Source organism: Falco cherrug, chromosome 5 (assembly GCF_023634085.1).
Source record: "Falco cherrug isolate bFalChe1 chromosome 5, bFalChe1.pri, whole genome shotgun sequence".
NCBI classification, from domain to species: Eukaryota; Metazoa; Chordata; class Aves; order Falconiformes; family Falconidae; genus Falco; species Falco cherrug.
In genome coordinates this window covers 75,697,799-75,714,611 of record NC_073701.1, presented here as the reverse complement: position 1 = coordinate 75,714,611, position 16,813 = coordinate 75,697,799, and the positions used below count along the sequence as shown (strand labels likewise).

Below are 16,813 nucleotides of genomic sequence, written 5' to 3'. Positions count from 1 at the left end.
TCCTGAAGAATTTGGGAGTCATGTACTCATATCTCTGATTACTAAGACATTGGTACAAGTTAAGAAGGAATCTCTAGTATCAACCTCTTCTTCAAAAGCAGTGTACTCAAAAAGGAATGTTCTTCCACTACAAATGTAAACACCACTAAAACAGAGAGATTAATTTACTATATGAGTAGCAGAATGACTAAAATTTGATCTGCAGTGCCACCTCCTAATGTTCTCTTTCCTAGTAAGGTAGTATTATACACTGCAATGGTATTATATATAAAAGATAGTATTATATAAGAGTATGTGTATATATTTATATATATATATATAAAAGGTAGTATTACAGCTTGCCTGTGTCCATACCTATCCAACTTGTTATACCTTTAAATAAACAGTTATTCGTATTTTCAGGAATTCAGATGGCGGTAGTAGCATCCTTTCTTCATTAAAAACCCAGTAATAGTGTAATCTTTCTGTTAGTTTAACAAACAGTATTGACGGTGTCATTCGGGGTTTTTTTGTAGCTTGGGAGAAATTTGTTTGTTTTATCTTAATCTATGAGCCTTGTTTCTTTTGACATCCAAACTATGACCTCAAAATATAGTGACATTTTAAGCTATCCTCATAGGTTGCCCTTTTTTGAGGTCATATCATGTTCATGGTTACATGTGCCACTGTCACAAAGAATCAAATCTCATGTACATAAAGACTATGCACATGAAAACCAGCATCTGGATACTAACATATCAAAAGGAATGACAGCTGTTCTGAGGTATGTAGCCATGCTCTTTGATTAAGGCTACAGAGCAGCTGTAAAAACAATATAAAATTTTCTCTTCTGTTTATATATAAACTTAATTTTATAGCCTATATAAATCAAATACACTGTCAAGTGCTATTTTAGTGGCTTAGCAGAAAACATTGATGTCTTCCATTTCTAGAAGCAATTCCAACTCTGAGGTCTGGAACTGAAAAGCAAGGTAGTTTGCCAGTTTAGACTTTGGTCCCATCATAGTGTGCATTTTAATGTGTGTTTACAAGGAGAATGAAGTAGTAGGTGAGAATTCTACTGATTTGAATAGGAAATAGTAACCTAAAAAATAATAAAAAAGAAAATTCCATAATCCACACACATTTCAAGCCATATTTATGCATATATAAATATGTCATTGTAGGAAGGGGAATTATTCTTGTTTGTCTGTATTTAAATATAATTTGCATATCTACAATCCAAATGTAAAAGGTGGAGCTCAAGGAAATTGTCATAAAAGAAATCACAACTAATTATGTCACTGCAGTGAAAAAACTCAAGAGGTTATAAAATGAAAACAATAGGGTAAGGTGAATATGTTGGGGAATGTTAGTCAAAACTCTGTTGTGATGACTTTGTTGGGTTTTTCACTACAGAGTGATAAATATCTGTTGGATTTTCAGTAAACAATAAAGAACAAGAAGATTTTCTGAGTATTTTCAAATCTGCTGATTAATTAAAAAGATCTGTAGCTGGCAGTATGCCCATTCAGGAATATGTCTTTTTTGCCACAGTTCTTTTCTTGTGACTGAACACACAGGTAGAGAGAAAGACATGTAAAAATCCTGTATCTTAAGCAGGATTTATGTCCTAAAGATAAGATGTCAAACCAGTTTCTGTACACCTTTTCATATATTCCTATATGCAATATCTGCCTGTTCACTGAACTGAACAAAATGTAGTTTTCTATTTTTATTTGTGTGTAGTAAATAATTTTAAAATGTAATTTTTTTTCAGTCCTGTTTTCTTATGGTTGTGTCCTGATATTTCACCCCCTTTAAAGCACAGGAAAATAAAAACCTTTTAATATGTAACATAATATTATTTCTGGGAGGAACCTATGCTCCAGTTCACTAAAGGATTTAAAAAAGTAAAATGAGCTTAGGTAGGAGTGTGTCACCTGGATCTTAAATAGAGATCCTTAAAATTATTGTTCAGTATCATTTAACTGTGCAAAAAAGCTCAAGATTTGGATTTTCAAGTTCCTCAGAACCTGAAGTTTTGTGGAGGATCTTGGACCCACAGTTATAGAGGGAAGCTGTCCCAACCTTCCTGTTATTCCCATTTACCATTTCTTGCCCCAGCACTATTCTTCTCTTTGTGTTCATTACAAAGATGGGTATGAACCACGTCAGAGAACAGATCTGTCTGAAAAACTCCCTTCCAATTTTTTTCTTTTACTTAATCAGTTGACGGTTGGATCAGTTCCTTAATCCAGCTCATTGTGTGGCTGCACGAACAGTTCTTTGGGTACAGAGGAGGAGATGGGGAAGAAGTGGTGGGGAAATGGGTGAAGCAGGAGTGGATCTGTCTGATTTTGCCAGGTGTAGGGTGTTCGCTGAACTGCCGTGGCTCAAGGCTAAGACTGCTGGGATCTGTAATGAAACAGGTCTCTGCCTTTCTAGCCTGAGAGTCCATAGGCAGCTGTTGTTTTTCTTCAAAGTGCAATCAGAGGAGGAAATATTGGTGCCTTCCTTTTAGGCATAATTAAAAAATTGGTCCCTTCGCCATTTGTGGTGAGATGTGAGTTAAAATCTTGCCTTTACCAAAGAGGTTCATACCCCTGTTGCTGCGGTGAGGGCTGCACTGACCTCAGAGCTATAAGCTGTCAAGTTTTCACACAGAGAGTAAAGGGGAGATAGGAGCAGCTCTTCCTTTCATACACTCTGTGAGGAGAAAGAAGCCTCCCAAAATTTTGCCCAGCCTGTCTTCTCCCTTCTTTTCTTGTGTTTCCCCCTTGCCCTCCCCGCTCCCCCCCCCCAAAAAAAAAAGAAATAACCCAACCCCCACCAACTTCTGTCTTTAACAGAATGAACAGAATAACATTACTTTGAGATGGTGAGGTTTGGGATATAGGTTAAGACAGGAGCCAAGCCAGGAACAGGGTTTTTTTTGTGTTAACTGGCTGGTGTGCTAGACAGGGTTTGCCACCTCCCTCCTCCTGTTTTTGTGTGCAGTGGTGAGGCAAACTGAGCTGTCGTGGGGTATATGCAGTGGTTGCTGCAATGCATGGGGGTGTAGCAGTTCCTCATTTTTTTTAGGGAGCTATTGCAAGAGAAGTTGGGCTACAGGGAATGGGAGCTCTTGGGTTATGCTGGAGTAGGGAGGGTTAAGGACTGGGATCAAAAAAAAGACAACAGCAGCAGTGCAGGGTTTGGGGAGGGGTGCATCGAAGCACCTAGGGCTGGGAGCACCTTCTGGAAGGTCTCCTTCAGGGTGCATGAGAGAGAACAGGCTAAGCCAGCTGTGCTGAAAGTATTTTTGCAAGTATTTTTTGTGTATGTGGGCTAAGTTGTGCAATCTATTACATATGTGGGCTGGAAGCTAGATCTGTGAATCTTTGGGGAAAGCCAGAAAATAATGGCTTTATTTATGTGTAAAGTGCAAAGGGAACAAAAATTATTACAGAAAAGCAGGAAGCCTACTGAAATGCCTTTATTTTGTGTTTAAAAAGAACGCAGCTCCCTTGATCCAGAGAGAAGTGCCAATCTGTGTGGCTGTCACCTGGTTTCTTTTTTTTGAGCTGTCACTACTTTATTCAGTACGGGAAGTGCAGAAAGAGGTCTTCTGTTTACTGGCACAGAGCAGAGCTTTGCTCTAGCTGAGTGCCTAATCGTTTGCTGCAGAAAAGCAGAGCATGCTTCCTTCCTCCCTTCCCTTCCCTGCCTTCCTTTCTTCTGTCCTCTCTCTCTTTCTTCCTTTCTCTCTTCCTTTCTTCCCTTTTTCCCTCTCTGAATCCTCATGCTCTCTTTTTGGTGGGTCCAGTATGTAGATATGATCTCTTTCAACAGGAGATTGTTACTGGGAGCAGTCTCCTCCAAATCTGTGTTCGCTCTGAGCATTCACAGACTGGAAAACAAAGCATGCCTGGACTCCTCAAAGTTTTGGAACTTATGATAAGAAGGCTTTATTGTCTCTGGCACTGTAGATGATACTTGGTGGTGGATCATTTCAAAATCCCAAAGTATTTAGTAAATATTATTATTAGTATGCTATCATTTATTGCAGCTTTCTGTTCTGCTCCTGTGCAAAAAAATATCTGTCAGCTTTTATTTACTGCTGGGACAAGATGTGTCCTCTGAACCAGCTGGAAACCATTTGCTGTGTAAATTACAGTTTCCTAAAAAAGTCAGTGGTACCACAGTACCCTAATGTTGTGTTACTGCCAGAAAATGATTGCTGTGTTTTAAAGCTGGCTAGTGTTCTTGACCTAACATGAAATAAATGTTTTAGCAGACCTTTTCAGAACCGAAAATTCAAAAGGTTACTAGCAAGACAGTGACAAATTAAAAACCTTACTTTTGTTCTTCTAATATGAAACTGAACACTATTAATGAATGATAATGCAATCAATCTTTTCTTTCTCATTCTAAAGTCATATAGTTTCATGTATTCAAATACATTTTGTGAACTGTGTATTAGAATTCCTTGGAGTTTTAAATTAGATTGAGTTTTGAAGCTAAGGAAATAATCCACATACCCAAATTAAACAGATTCTTGGTTAAAGAAGCCTGTGATGGATCCAACTATAGTTCTTGAATGCAAGTCTTTGAAGGGATGGGGTGTACAGAAGGAACTTGCTACTGAAAAGGGCCTACACATTTCTGTACTTCAAAAAATCTGTGTAAGTCCCCTACTGCATTCTGAATCACCTAACTATCTTTAAAATGAGTATGGCTATAGCAAGCTCCAAAGATTGAAGTATAAAAACATAAAGCCAGGAAACCTGATTTTAAAAATTGTTTTAAGTAGTTTATATGAAGTGAATACAGACAGCTTGTGGGACAGCGGCATATTTTGAGGAGCAGGCAAATTGCTCGAATATATTGCCTGTGTAGTTAAGTGCTAATTGTAAAGACACATCATCAGTGATTTTCCTACCTGATTTGTCCTTTTCTAGCTAAAGATATTATAGCCTTTGGATAGTTTCTATAGAAAATCTTTTTAAATCTTGGTAGAATACTCCTGATATTTCTGCTTGTTTCTTTTAATTGAACTTAATCTCTGTGGTAAAAATGGGTTCTAGCAGGTATGTTTTTCAGTCCTGTTCATTTCAGTAGAATTGCACAGAATGTAAGTCAGAATAAGAGTTTCTGTTAAGGAAGGAATATTTCTTTTAGTGAAACATTTTTTATTAGAACATTCCTTTTTGATTCTAACATTTTTTTAATTACTCATTTATTATAAAGCATATTTCAGTATAAGCAAGATAACCTGCACTTTGGTAATCCACGCACTCTATACTTACACAGGTAGTCACTTTTTCTTCACTAATCTATGTTGATTCACACCAGAAGTGAAAAAAAAATTGCAATTATTTCCTTACTTTTACAAAGGTTTGTGTGTATTGCTTCTGACTACAACACTCATTTGAGTCTCAAAGCCTCTATTTGATTCAATATTTCTCTTGTGCCTGTACAGTTGTGAACTCTGTACAGAGTATGGATTCTTTTTTCTGGAGCATATTTCAAATCATACTTCATATGCTGCTATAATGAAAACCAGGTTTTATTGTATGCAGTATTGTATGGGAAGTTGTGTAACTAATACAGAAATACTCTTCTATAAAACACACTGGCATTTTTGCTACGTTTTCACTCTGACATCTTACTATTCAGGTGCATATCTTAAGTGGTAAGCTCTTTGAGAATGTATACCAATAAGAAAAATTTCTCTTCAGTGACAGATTATGGGATAAAAATAGAAAGTTCTTTTTGTATTTTTGCTATCGGCCAATTACCATACCAGCTTTAAACTGGTTACCATCGATGTATTCTTGTACAGTTATGAAAGTAATTACATTGCAAGCATAAAGTTTTCCTTATATAAAAGTTACTTTACGAAAAGTGATGTAGGATTTTATTAGCTATGTTCCTTTCAGCTGATTTCTTTTTCATACTTATAACTGCACATTTTGAGTGTCGTGTTTCATATCAGATATTTATATTTCAGCATATGATGTAGTAATTCAGTTTTGCAAATGATTACAGATATGGGAGTTTTTAGTATGTAAATAATCCAGCTGTTTTATATAAAATTCTGCATATGCTCTTTGTCCTTGAGTCTTAAATGCATCTTGTATTTTCAGATGGTTATAATATAACATGTATTGGCTTCTGCAGCAAAACCATTAAATTTTACCGTATTTTCCCTCATTTCATTTTACCAAGTTTCTTCTAAGATGAAACATTAACATTCTGTTGGCAGAAATACAGTTTGAGACTTGGTCTGAAAAAGGGCAGGTGAGAGAAGCTTGCCAAATGTTATCTTCATTCAGTCTCTTACTCCTATGGCCTGAGATTACTGTATCTAAGATTATTTACCAGGGCAAGACCTTTTCGGAATGCTGTAATTTAATTTTTCAAAACGTTGCTTAGTGGTAGCAGTATATTTTAGAATTTTAACTGTATAAAATGAACTGTCAGTATAGCTTTTATATGGTTCTACCATAATACAAGACATTGACTTTAATATTCTGGGATTAAAGATGTATAGATATATTTACCAAATTATACTTATATAGACCTCTGAGGCAAAAACTACAAAACCTCTTCATAGGTCATATAAAGTTGAATTTACAGGTACTATATTTAATCTACAAAGCATTAGTCCAAACTATATTGTCTCAAATAGATTTAGGAGAGGTGTTTTAACAAGTGTTGTTTTGTATAAGTAAAATGAAACTGCTGATAGTCCATGAAAAAATCTTCAGCTTTGAAACATCCCTGTCATTCTCCATCATAGCTTGAATTTATGAGCTTTTAAGCAAAGCCATTCTTTCGTACTTTTTAAGGCTGTTAATGAGAGTAATTATGGACATAAATTAATTGACAAAAAATATTGACTGCTATAAAAGGTATGTTTAAACTCCTCAGAAAGAAGTATTTAATTTGAAAATAGCCCTTGTTGTTTAGGGTAGGTGAATATGTATCATTTAATATAGAAGTGCTTCTTATTTAATAGCTTTTAATATTATGTATGTCTGTTTTTCTGATGTAGATTTTCCGTTATGTAAATTTAGTTGATCGGGCAAGATGTGCTCAGGTTAGCCAAACATGGATGCTACTAACTCAGAACAGTTCATTATGGAGTGATGCAAGTAAGATAATAACTTTCAACATTTTATTTCAAATTTATTTATTTTTAAAAAGTTAGACAAGGAGGTAGTTTACTTTAAGACTATCTAGGATAAAAGTTTTATCCCAGAATAGGACTTGCTCTATTCAGCTACATGAGTAAAAAAATATGAGCAACTCAAATGAATTCAGCTGTGGTATATCATTATAAAATCAGTGGCACTGAAAGAGAATTGTCCGCTAAGGCTTTGCTATAGTCTACTAGATTTAGACAGTGGTGAGGTGTCTTAGGCTCCCTAGGTAATCTAAACAGGCAGTATATGACTACTGTGGAAGGAGAACGTAAACTCAGTTACAGGCTTGTATTTGCTCTAGAGAGACTCTTGTCATCCCTGGAACAAGTGGTGCAGACCAGTTCACTTCCATACTCATGAACTCTTAGAGTTGTTGAGGTGGTCACCGTGTCCCTAGAGCACATGTCAGTGTCGAAGGTACTGCGTTGTTTCTTCTCCCTTAGCAGCCCAATTCCCTAGCACACACATTTCAGTCAATTTACCTTCTAAAATGGACATTGTGCGACCATGCTAGTATGGTGTGTTTGGGGCCATACCTGAAACAGCTACTCTGCACTTAAAAATACAATCACACTGCTCATTGCTATTGCCTTCAATACTGCTCATGTGACTTCAGGTGTGAAGGACTACCTCATGGCTCCCCAGTCCTTAGGCAGTGGCTTAAGACTAGCCGTGGCACCTCAGTCAGGATCACTGTTGCCTCTGTATCTTTGCTTTACATGTAACCGTTTATCAGCAGTACAAAGAAAGATTTTTAAAAGTATATGGGCACTTAAAACATGATTTAGTCAGATTTTAGGCCCTCATGTCTGAAATTGCAATACAAAATACCCTGTGCGCCTTCTGTATAATCCTGGAGATGTCTAATCTGATAGGCATCTCCTTTTTAGACCTAAAATGATGATTCATGATCATTCATGATGATGATGATGGTGATCAAGGACATAGTTTTTCTTTTTTGTCCAAGAACTGCATGACCTGCGGAGCTGGGTGTGAGGAAGCAGAAGGGCTGCTCTGCAAGGGAAGGCAAGGTGGCAGCCAAGGGTGCTAGAAGGGCAGGCAGGGGTAGTGCCCCCCCACTGACAAGGGACACAATCCCACAGAACCTAAGCAAGAAGAGCAGAGTGAGTCTAGTGAGAGTAACCAGGATGAGCCCCCCACCGAGGACTGCCAGCCAGCCCTGTAGTGAAGAGACATCTCCAAGATCAAATCTGGAAGTGATCTGTGAGTGAGAGTCAGTGTCAGCCAGACACATAGTTGGACACAGACATGCCTAAAGTGTGGTTCAAGCAAAGACCAAGGGCAAGGGCATAAGCTTAAGGGCAGCTCCTGAGCCGAGTGGGGAAACCCCTAAGGAGGCTTCTCCAGCTCTGTCGCACAATGAACTGTTTTTGCAACAGCCTTATCCAGGGTTAAACTGCTATACCATATATGAGCTGGTCTCGGACTCCGCTAGATAAACCTCTGAGGAAGGAAAACATTGCAGAGCCTGCTGGTGACCCCAGGGCCCTGACAGACACTAAGCACCGGCCTCCCACTTAAAGATATCTGTTTGGGATCCAGAAGGTGAGCAGTTGTGCCTTGTGAGGCTGAGTAGAGATCTGAACTTGGGTCTCCCAAATACACTGTTCTGTCCCCTGAGTGAGACGCAGGCTGTAGTTCCCAGGTAGCTGGAGGCCTGTATCTGCCTTCCTGACTGAGGCAAAGAAGTTCTGGAGAGCTCAGCAGAGCTGGTTCTAGGCAGCTGCCTGTTAGGTGTGTGAGTTGCTTTAAATTGACCTTCTGATGTGCTTATGTGTCATGTATATTTTATAGTCTCTGCTCAGATCTTGGTTGTTGAATCTACCCTGGGTACCAACACCTAAAACATGCTGCAGTGCCCAGCTTGCAGGTGCCTGGAGCCTTTATTAGGTCTAGTCTTAAATTACTGTGATGAATTAATGATCTTAATGAAACTAGTATTAAAACTTCTGATAATTTAATGTAAGAAGAACAAAATCCTAATAAGAAAGTGAAAAACTGGAGAAAGTTCTGAACTCCTGAATTCCTGGTACTGTAACCACTTCCAAGCATCTGCATAGAAATAATGGTGATTGATTTTTCAAAGTGTTTGGGTAATAAACATGTATTATGAAATGTACAACAAATAGCTGCAGTGTAGCTGTAGCAAATTATTCAAAGGGGAAAAAAAAGCTTTTCCTGGCTTTTTTATCAACAAATTTAAAGAAGGCATGAAAAAGTCTTCTCCAAAAATGGAAATCTTTCTTATTAAAGATTTGCATGTTGGCTTTCCAGCTTTTTTTGGACACACTTGGTAGATAGACTGTTAAAACTATTTTCTAGTAATTTTTGTTAAAACTTCTTAAACTTGAACTTTAGACAGAAACTAAGAAAAATAATGGTTTTAGTCAAAGATCTAGAGATTCCCCAGCCTGTAGTTTAGATCACTTAAGGATTCTTATACTAAAACTAACATGGTAGATTGCATATTGTTTATACCTTGATGTATCAGTAGACAATTAATTAGAAAAAGAACTATCTTTGGCAACTTTAGGATTTCATAGATCTTAAATGGAAAAAAATACTCAAGTCTGACAATTTTCTGTATGCATAACGTTCATGTCATATATTTCAGCAGTTCAAGACTTACCTCAGCTTCATAAATACCGTAGACACGTCTCCTCTATATTTAAGTATTTTTAGTCAGCTGTCTAGAATTTTAATATATTTAATACACAGATATTTCTGTATTTTCAGATCATTGATTCAGTGTTTACATAGAACTTCATACATTTACTAGAGATTTGCATAATGATATGTGTTTTTACATACTGCCTATTTTTAGTACTGAATTAAATATGAACTGTTTAATTTTTTAGATCGATTTTTCATCAGTGAAGCATAAAGTTCAGGACCAAATAGTAGTAAATATTTTGCAGAAGTGGTGTGTATTTGTATTACATTTGAATCTTCAAGGTTGCTATTCTCTTCACTGGCCTAGCTTTAGAAGTATCAGTATTACATGTATTTGTTACATTTTAGTTCTGATTTAGTTCACATTTTAGAACTGTGCCTTCACTCTATGCTTTGCTATTGTCCCAATTTAATGCCAATGTTCTTCTCTATATGTCCAGTCATAATGAAGCAATGTGAGTATGAGATCTGTAAAACTACTTCTGAGTGCGGCCCCTCTTCATTAAATTTTCCAGGTGCAGCGATATCCGTATGACTGAACACTGCTAGAATGCCACGGAATGGTTTATATTATGTGTGACAAATAAGATTGGAATGCAAACATGTGCTTAAATATATCAGAATGCCAGAATCCAACTTTACTGACATAATTATCACAGACTCACAGAATGGTTGAGATTGGCAGGGACCTCTGGAGGTCACCTGATTCAACTCTTCTGCTCAAGCAGAGCCACCTAGGGCAAGTTGCACAGGACCATGTCCAGATGGCTTTTGAGTATGTCCCAAGGTTGGAGACTCCACAACCTCCCTGGGCAACCTGTACTCGGTCACCCTGATAGCAAAAGAGTGTTCCCTGACATTTAGGTGGCACCTCCTGTGTTTCAGCTTGTGCCTGTTGCCCTTATCTCCTCTATACTGGGCTCTACTGAAAGAGCCTGGCTCCACCTTCTTTGCACCTGCCCTTTGTGTATTGATATACCTTGGTAAGAGCTCCCTGAGCCTTCTCCACCTGAATGGTTGCAGCTTTCTCTGCCTTTCCTAATGGGAAATATGCTGCAGTCCCTTAATTCTCTTTTTGCCCTCTGTTGGACTCTTACCCAGTATGTCCATGTCTCTCTTGTACTGGGGAGCCCAGAACTGGACATGGTAGTCCAGGTATGGCCTCACTAGTGCCAAGTAGCAGGGAATGATCACCTCCCTCAACCTCCTGGCAGCACTCCTCCTAATGCAGCTCAGGATACCATCCACCTTCTTTGTGGCAAGGGCCCATTGCTGGCTCCCATTCAACCTGTGGTCCACCAGGACCCCCAGGTCCTTTTCTGCCAAGCTGCTTCCCAGCTGGGCTACCCCTAGCATGTACTGGTGCCTGGGGTTGTTCCTCCCCAGGTGCAGGAATTTGCACTTCCCCTTGTTAAACTTCCTGTGGTTCCTGCAAGCCCATCAAGGTTCCTCTGGAAGGCAGAATGACCCTTGGGTATATCAGCCACTGCTCCCAGTTCGGCGTCATCTGCAAACTTGGTGAGATTGCATTCTTATCTCATCGTCCAGGTCGTTAATGAAGACGTTAAACAGGACTGGACCCAGTATTGGCCCCTAGGGTGTACCACTAGTTACTGGCCTCCAACAAGTAGCTTACAGACCAAAAAAAAAAAAAAATAATAATCCAATCATGGTCCAAGGTATTAATGTGGCATTCAAGTTTTAGGACAAATAATAGGTACTTGATTCTACTGCCAAAACAGGGTCCTTCTGGTTGTAGAAAAGCATCTTAGTCCTTCCTCATAATATGCGTGAAGTACATGTGACCAGCGATTAATTCCCTTTGTGACAACATTTTGCAATAGCTTCAGGTCAGTAATCTTTTCCTTAATGCAGTTTTATGCTTCACTAAGCAGAGAAGTGGGCAGGAAAAATAAAAGCCCTTATGACCAGTGTTACAGGTTCTGTGAAAGTACACTTTCAATTAGCTGTGAAAGTGTACTCGATTTGTTAGGAATTACCTGCATCCTAAGTCTTACTCAGCCACTTTATCATATAGAGTGTTAAAACATCTTGGTAGTGTTTTCATGAGAAAAAAACCTCTTCTGCTACAACTAGGCAAGATCCCAAGAATCATTTTTGCTTCTTGGCACAGTTTTACTTCAGTGTTTCTCAAGCAGGAGAATGTTATGGACTGACTCTTTTCTAGCCTACACTTTAATTAAATGCAAATGCATAAAAAAGAAAAGGAAATATTTTCATTTTCCAAATAAAAAGTGTATTTTTATGTTTCGAGACTATAATGCATGTATTATTTGATCAGGTAATACACAATTTAAAGTGTTGATGTAGCATATAACAATTTCAGTATATTTTGGTTTTTTTGTTTTTAGAAAGTGACTGTGTAATTGTGGGTGAGAACAATTTGCTCCTAGAGTGGTGACGGAAAAGAACAATTAGCCAGGAATAAAAAGTAGATTTGATCATGGTCTTGGCTTTTAAATCAGGATAAAATAACATTCTCAGTGATATCAGCATGCAAGTTATTTAGTGAAATAGTTGAATTTAATATTGCAATGAACTTTGGCGGCTAATAAAGAAAGCAAGCCAAAGTAAATCATACACAGCCACGTTGCACAAAACTAAAACCAATAGTAATGTTTATTGTGTTTAAAGCTAAAAACATGTAAAGAACAGTTGTGATAGATTTTATATACACACTGCCTTTTCTATCACATTAACTGATTCATATCTAGTTAAAATAATTTAACTTAGAAGTATCAGCATGTTGGTTATATCAGTTGGAATATCAGTTTGTTGATTGCCATCCATTTCCATTTATCTTACATATCAAAGACACTGAATTCAATTTGTGTATCTACAGAGTATGTATTTTCCATTTCTGTTGATAATTTATGTTTTCTGAAGGCTCAAAACCAAAGATTATGTCCGTTTACATCTACTCAGTGCTATTAATCTTCAAGTAATTGTGACAAATTATATATGATGGTCCACTGGGGCTTTTAGAAAAAAATAATTTATAAAGCTGTTTCTTCTAACTTTGAAGACACCCAGTAGTTCTTTTTAAGAATGCAACCCATTTATATCAGTGTACTACTGCTATTTAGATTAATAATTTCTTCTGTTAAAACTCATGTATGTTGATCATACAGCCTATTTGTGCCATTCTTTTGAAGCTCTTGTGGATGGTTTAAAATTTCTGCAAAACTATTTCTCTATCTTTTTTTAACGATTGAAAATCATATTGAAATTTGACATTTGACATTTCGGCTTACAAACTGCGTTGAACTGTCTGTTCAGTTATAGGCTACAGATGTGATGAACCTTTCCATTTGAACTTCCCTGAGCTACAGTTCTGACCTCATCTTTCCAAATGAATCCAAGATTACACAGATTTTGGCAGCATGTTTTTATTGTTAATGGTAAAACAGCAACGATATTAACGGGGGGTTAGGTCTGTTCAGATGGCTAATCTTAATATTTTTTTTGTAAATCAGTTGCAATTTTTAAAAATTGTTTTTATGTACTGCAACTTTGGTATGTGGTGTTTGCATGAAATAATAGTAATTGTTTAATATTTACATATGAATGCTGTATGATTCCAGCTCAGACTGTCTGTGGCAAATGAACGTGTTACTGTGCCAAAGAAAAATGAGTATATGAGATGCACGGATTACAGCTCAGCTGTTTGTGGGATTACTTCACCCACTCAGTGATCTTAGAGAATCATTTGCCTTCCATGTGTGACTGGGAGCGGCATTTAAAATCTGCCATTGATATTCATAGTGCAGGAGCTAAAATTTCCTTTTGAAGTGTTTTGTTCCCAGTAGTGCTCACAGTATTGACAGACTTATCCGTTCTTCCTGTACCCTGCCATGACAAAATATGGTGCAAAATAATCTTTTCTGTGTTTCATGGGTGCTGGTTAGCGAGAGGGGCACTGCTTCCGTAGAGTACTGTAGTTTATCCCTCAAGACAGCAATCCTAGCACATATACTGCATATCAGGAGGACAACACACTAACATGCAATTATTTCCTGGATGTGGAGGGAGCAAGAAGGGGAATCAAGAGAGAAATTACTGAAAGAAAGGACTTAAAAAGCACATAAAGGAAGAGGAAGGCCCATGATTTTCTTTTAGATGTGGAAGTGCTTCTGGGACTTTTGTGATTAAATAGAACAGAAACAAAGAAATGGCCATGTTGAATTGTGGTTTGTGGCTGCAGTGTTTCATGGAGGGTGTACTTTAGTTTACAGTACATTTCGGTGAAGCTTAGAGAAATAGCAGTTAACCCTGTAATGCTGAAGCTTTTATCAACTGTTAGTTGTTTTCCCCATGTGTATGTTTTTCAAATATATTTTTGCCTCTTTTCTTGGGCTGCCTCCTTCTGTACTGTCTTCGTAGCTCCTTTATGGTTTTCCTGTTCATACAGTATTTTCTCAAAGAATTTACTACTAGGCACTGTCAGGAGGACATACTAGCCCATATTACCCTTGCCCCAGTCTGGTATTTCCATTCTTATATCATTTGCAATTGCAATTACTGGCTGTTCTGCCACATCCTCAATATGAGTGTCTGAAAATGCCAACGTGCAGAAAACCCTAATGGGTTCCATTTTTTCAAGGTTTTTCCAGTTTTCCAAGGAGGGCTTCCCCTCCACCCCCTTTGTTTTAATTAGAGGAAATGAAACTGTCACTTGAATAATCCTTTACCTATTTTATAACAATTTTCTAGTATTCTTGCAAAAACTGAAATATGCAATAACTTTAGACAGTAAGGAATAAAATCATAGTGCATTGTAGTTTAAAGAATAGAACTTCTAGCGACTCTTTGAAGGCTCCAAAGGCCATCTAAGGAAAACAGTAGCAAGGACGATTCCAGCATTCAAGAATTCAGTCTGCTTTCTTGACTGCTAAAAGTCTTTTCACTTGTTGATCCTCAGAGGTTTGGACAGATCCACTCTTAAGTATTGAATTTCATTTTGGTGTTATTGCACAAGTGTTTCTTTCATGGAGCTTCTGAGATGACACTGATTTCACAAGTTCACACTGAAACCTTTATTTGCAGGATAGTTGTTGAATCATGTTCCTCTAGTGTCCTTGTTGATATGTCCCTCACTTACAGATTTCACATTTAATAGCTGTCACCAAACATCTTGTGCTGTTAGATACAGGCAGCATGTTCGGCTCATATCCCCTTGAACCTCCAGCAGATGCAACACTTTCTGGTGCCACTATTTGAGACACCTGAATGATATCACATACACACACATATGCACACACAAACCCCACACCCCTTAACTCTGGATTCTGTTGAACAATTGTCCTATTTATCACTGCGACCCCCAGGTTTTAGCCTTGGTCCTAAGAGGGACATTTTGTGATCTGTTTCAGAATCCCCAGGGCCTTTGATTTTGTTATTTACAACAGTTAGGCCACTGCTTGTGATCATCAGTCCTATTCCACTGCTTTTCCCACTGGCAAGCTTTTGCTGACTGGAGAGATCAGAGACTTCCCACCCAGCTTTTATCCTATATTCCTTTCCTTGATTGCCTTTTCTACCTAGACTTTAGCCTACCTCAAGCTAGTTGGGTTTTTTTGGTTTGGTGGTTGTTTTTTTTTTAACACTGACTCTTGGCAGGAATTAACGTAACATGGTTTATAAATTCATTTTTTCCTACTCATCTTTTCTCCATTGTTTGTGCTGCCAATAACAGATGTTCTTCTGTGGTTCCATTGTGTGTCCTGTTCAATCATTCCCAGCAGTTCCATTCTGTACTGAAATAATCCTTCAGAATTTGAGAGGAGGAGTAGTATTTCACTTAATGCTGGCTACTACTTCTGACAGATTTTTTTTTCTTTCAGGACTTTTAAGAGTCTAGAAAATGCCCCATTTACTGAATGTTGCTGGCCAAATGGGATTTTCATCTGTGTTCCCATCTTATCAGGATTAACCTTTAATTATTATGATACTGCTTAAGATATTCCCAGGAGTAGGGATGAGTCAGATACTGTTGTATTTTTTATAAAAGATGTTGCAGAAGAAATGGCTAAATTATTCAGTTCATCCATAAAGCACAATTAAATGTATTCATAATCTGAATAATGGAAGACATGAAGGAATGCAGTTAATAATAATATGTGTTTGCTTAAGGCTTCTTTGGCATTCCTACCTTCAATAATTTCTGAATTTTTCCTTCTTGTTGTTCTTTTATTTCATGTTAGCATAAAAGTACTGAGTGCTTTGAATTGCACTTCTAAAACACAATGTGTGACCTTTTGGGCTTGTGGCTAAAGCACCAGAGGAATCCACAAACACCGTAACTGTGTGCGGACCTTTAAAGAAGCAAATTTTCTCCCTGGGGTGTTCCAGAACTTCTTCCATGATAGCCAACAGACATTTAAAGTTCTGACCTTGAATCTCTATCCTGCGCTTACATATTTCTTACTGATCTAAAAGCAGGAGATTGGTCTAGGGCTTGAGCTGGGAATACTGAAGTTTTAACCCAGAATCTCTTACTTGTCCACCCTGTGAGCTTGGGGAGTTTCTTAGCCTTTCCATGTGTAAAGAAAGGTTTATAATATCTGTCTTTAAGAGGTACTAGTTCTGCTAGTTCAGTATTAACTAATGCAGAATTTTAAAAAACAGAATGATTATGTAAAAACAGAATAGTCATTTAGTAAAACCAGCTTTTTCTGTAAAAGAACCTTTAACCAGTGTATTATGTAGTGAGGAATTTTATCTTTAGAGATATTGTCTACTTAGCTGGGGCCCTTGTACAGCTCTGTTACCATAGTATTAGAATAATCACAGTTTAAAATGACTGTTTATTCACATAGACAGTTGTGTGATAAGGAGGTGTTAGAATGTGCATTTTACAAATGAGCTGGGGGAAGGACAGACTTTGAGAATGTCTCACACTTCTAGTGAGCACTCAAAAGCATACT

At 37.7% G+C, this 16,813-nt stretch overlaps 1 protein-coding gene across 1 annotated transcript in view; it reads left to right on the top strand.

Moving 5' to 3' along the window:
* FBXL13 (F-box and leucine rich repeat protein 13) overlaps positions 1–16,813 on the top strand; it is a 90,382-nt gene that overhangs the window by 13,210 nt on the left and 60,359 nt on the right. Inside the window, 3 exon segments of the mRNA XM_055711977.1 lie at positions 484–491; positions 7,022–7,117; positions 10,052–10,187. Of these exon segments, the coding sequence (XP_055567952.1) occupies positions 484–491; positions 7,022–7,117; positions 10,052–10,187 (240 nt within the window).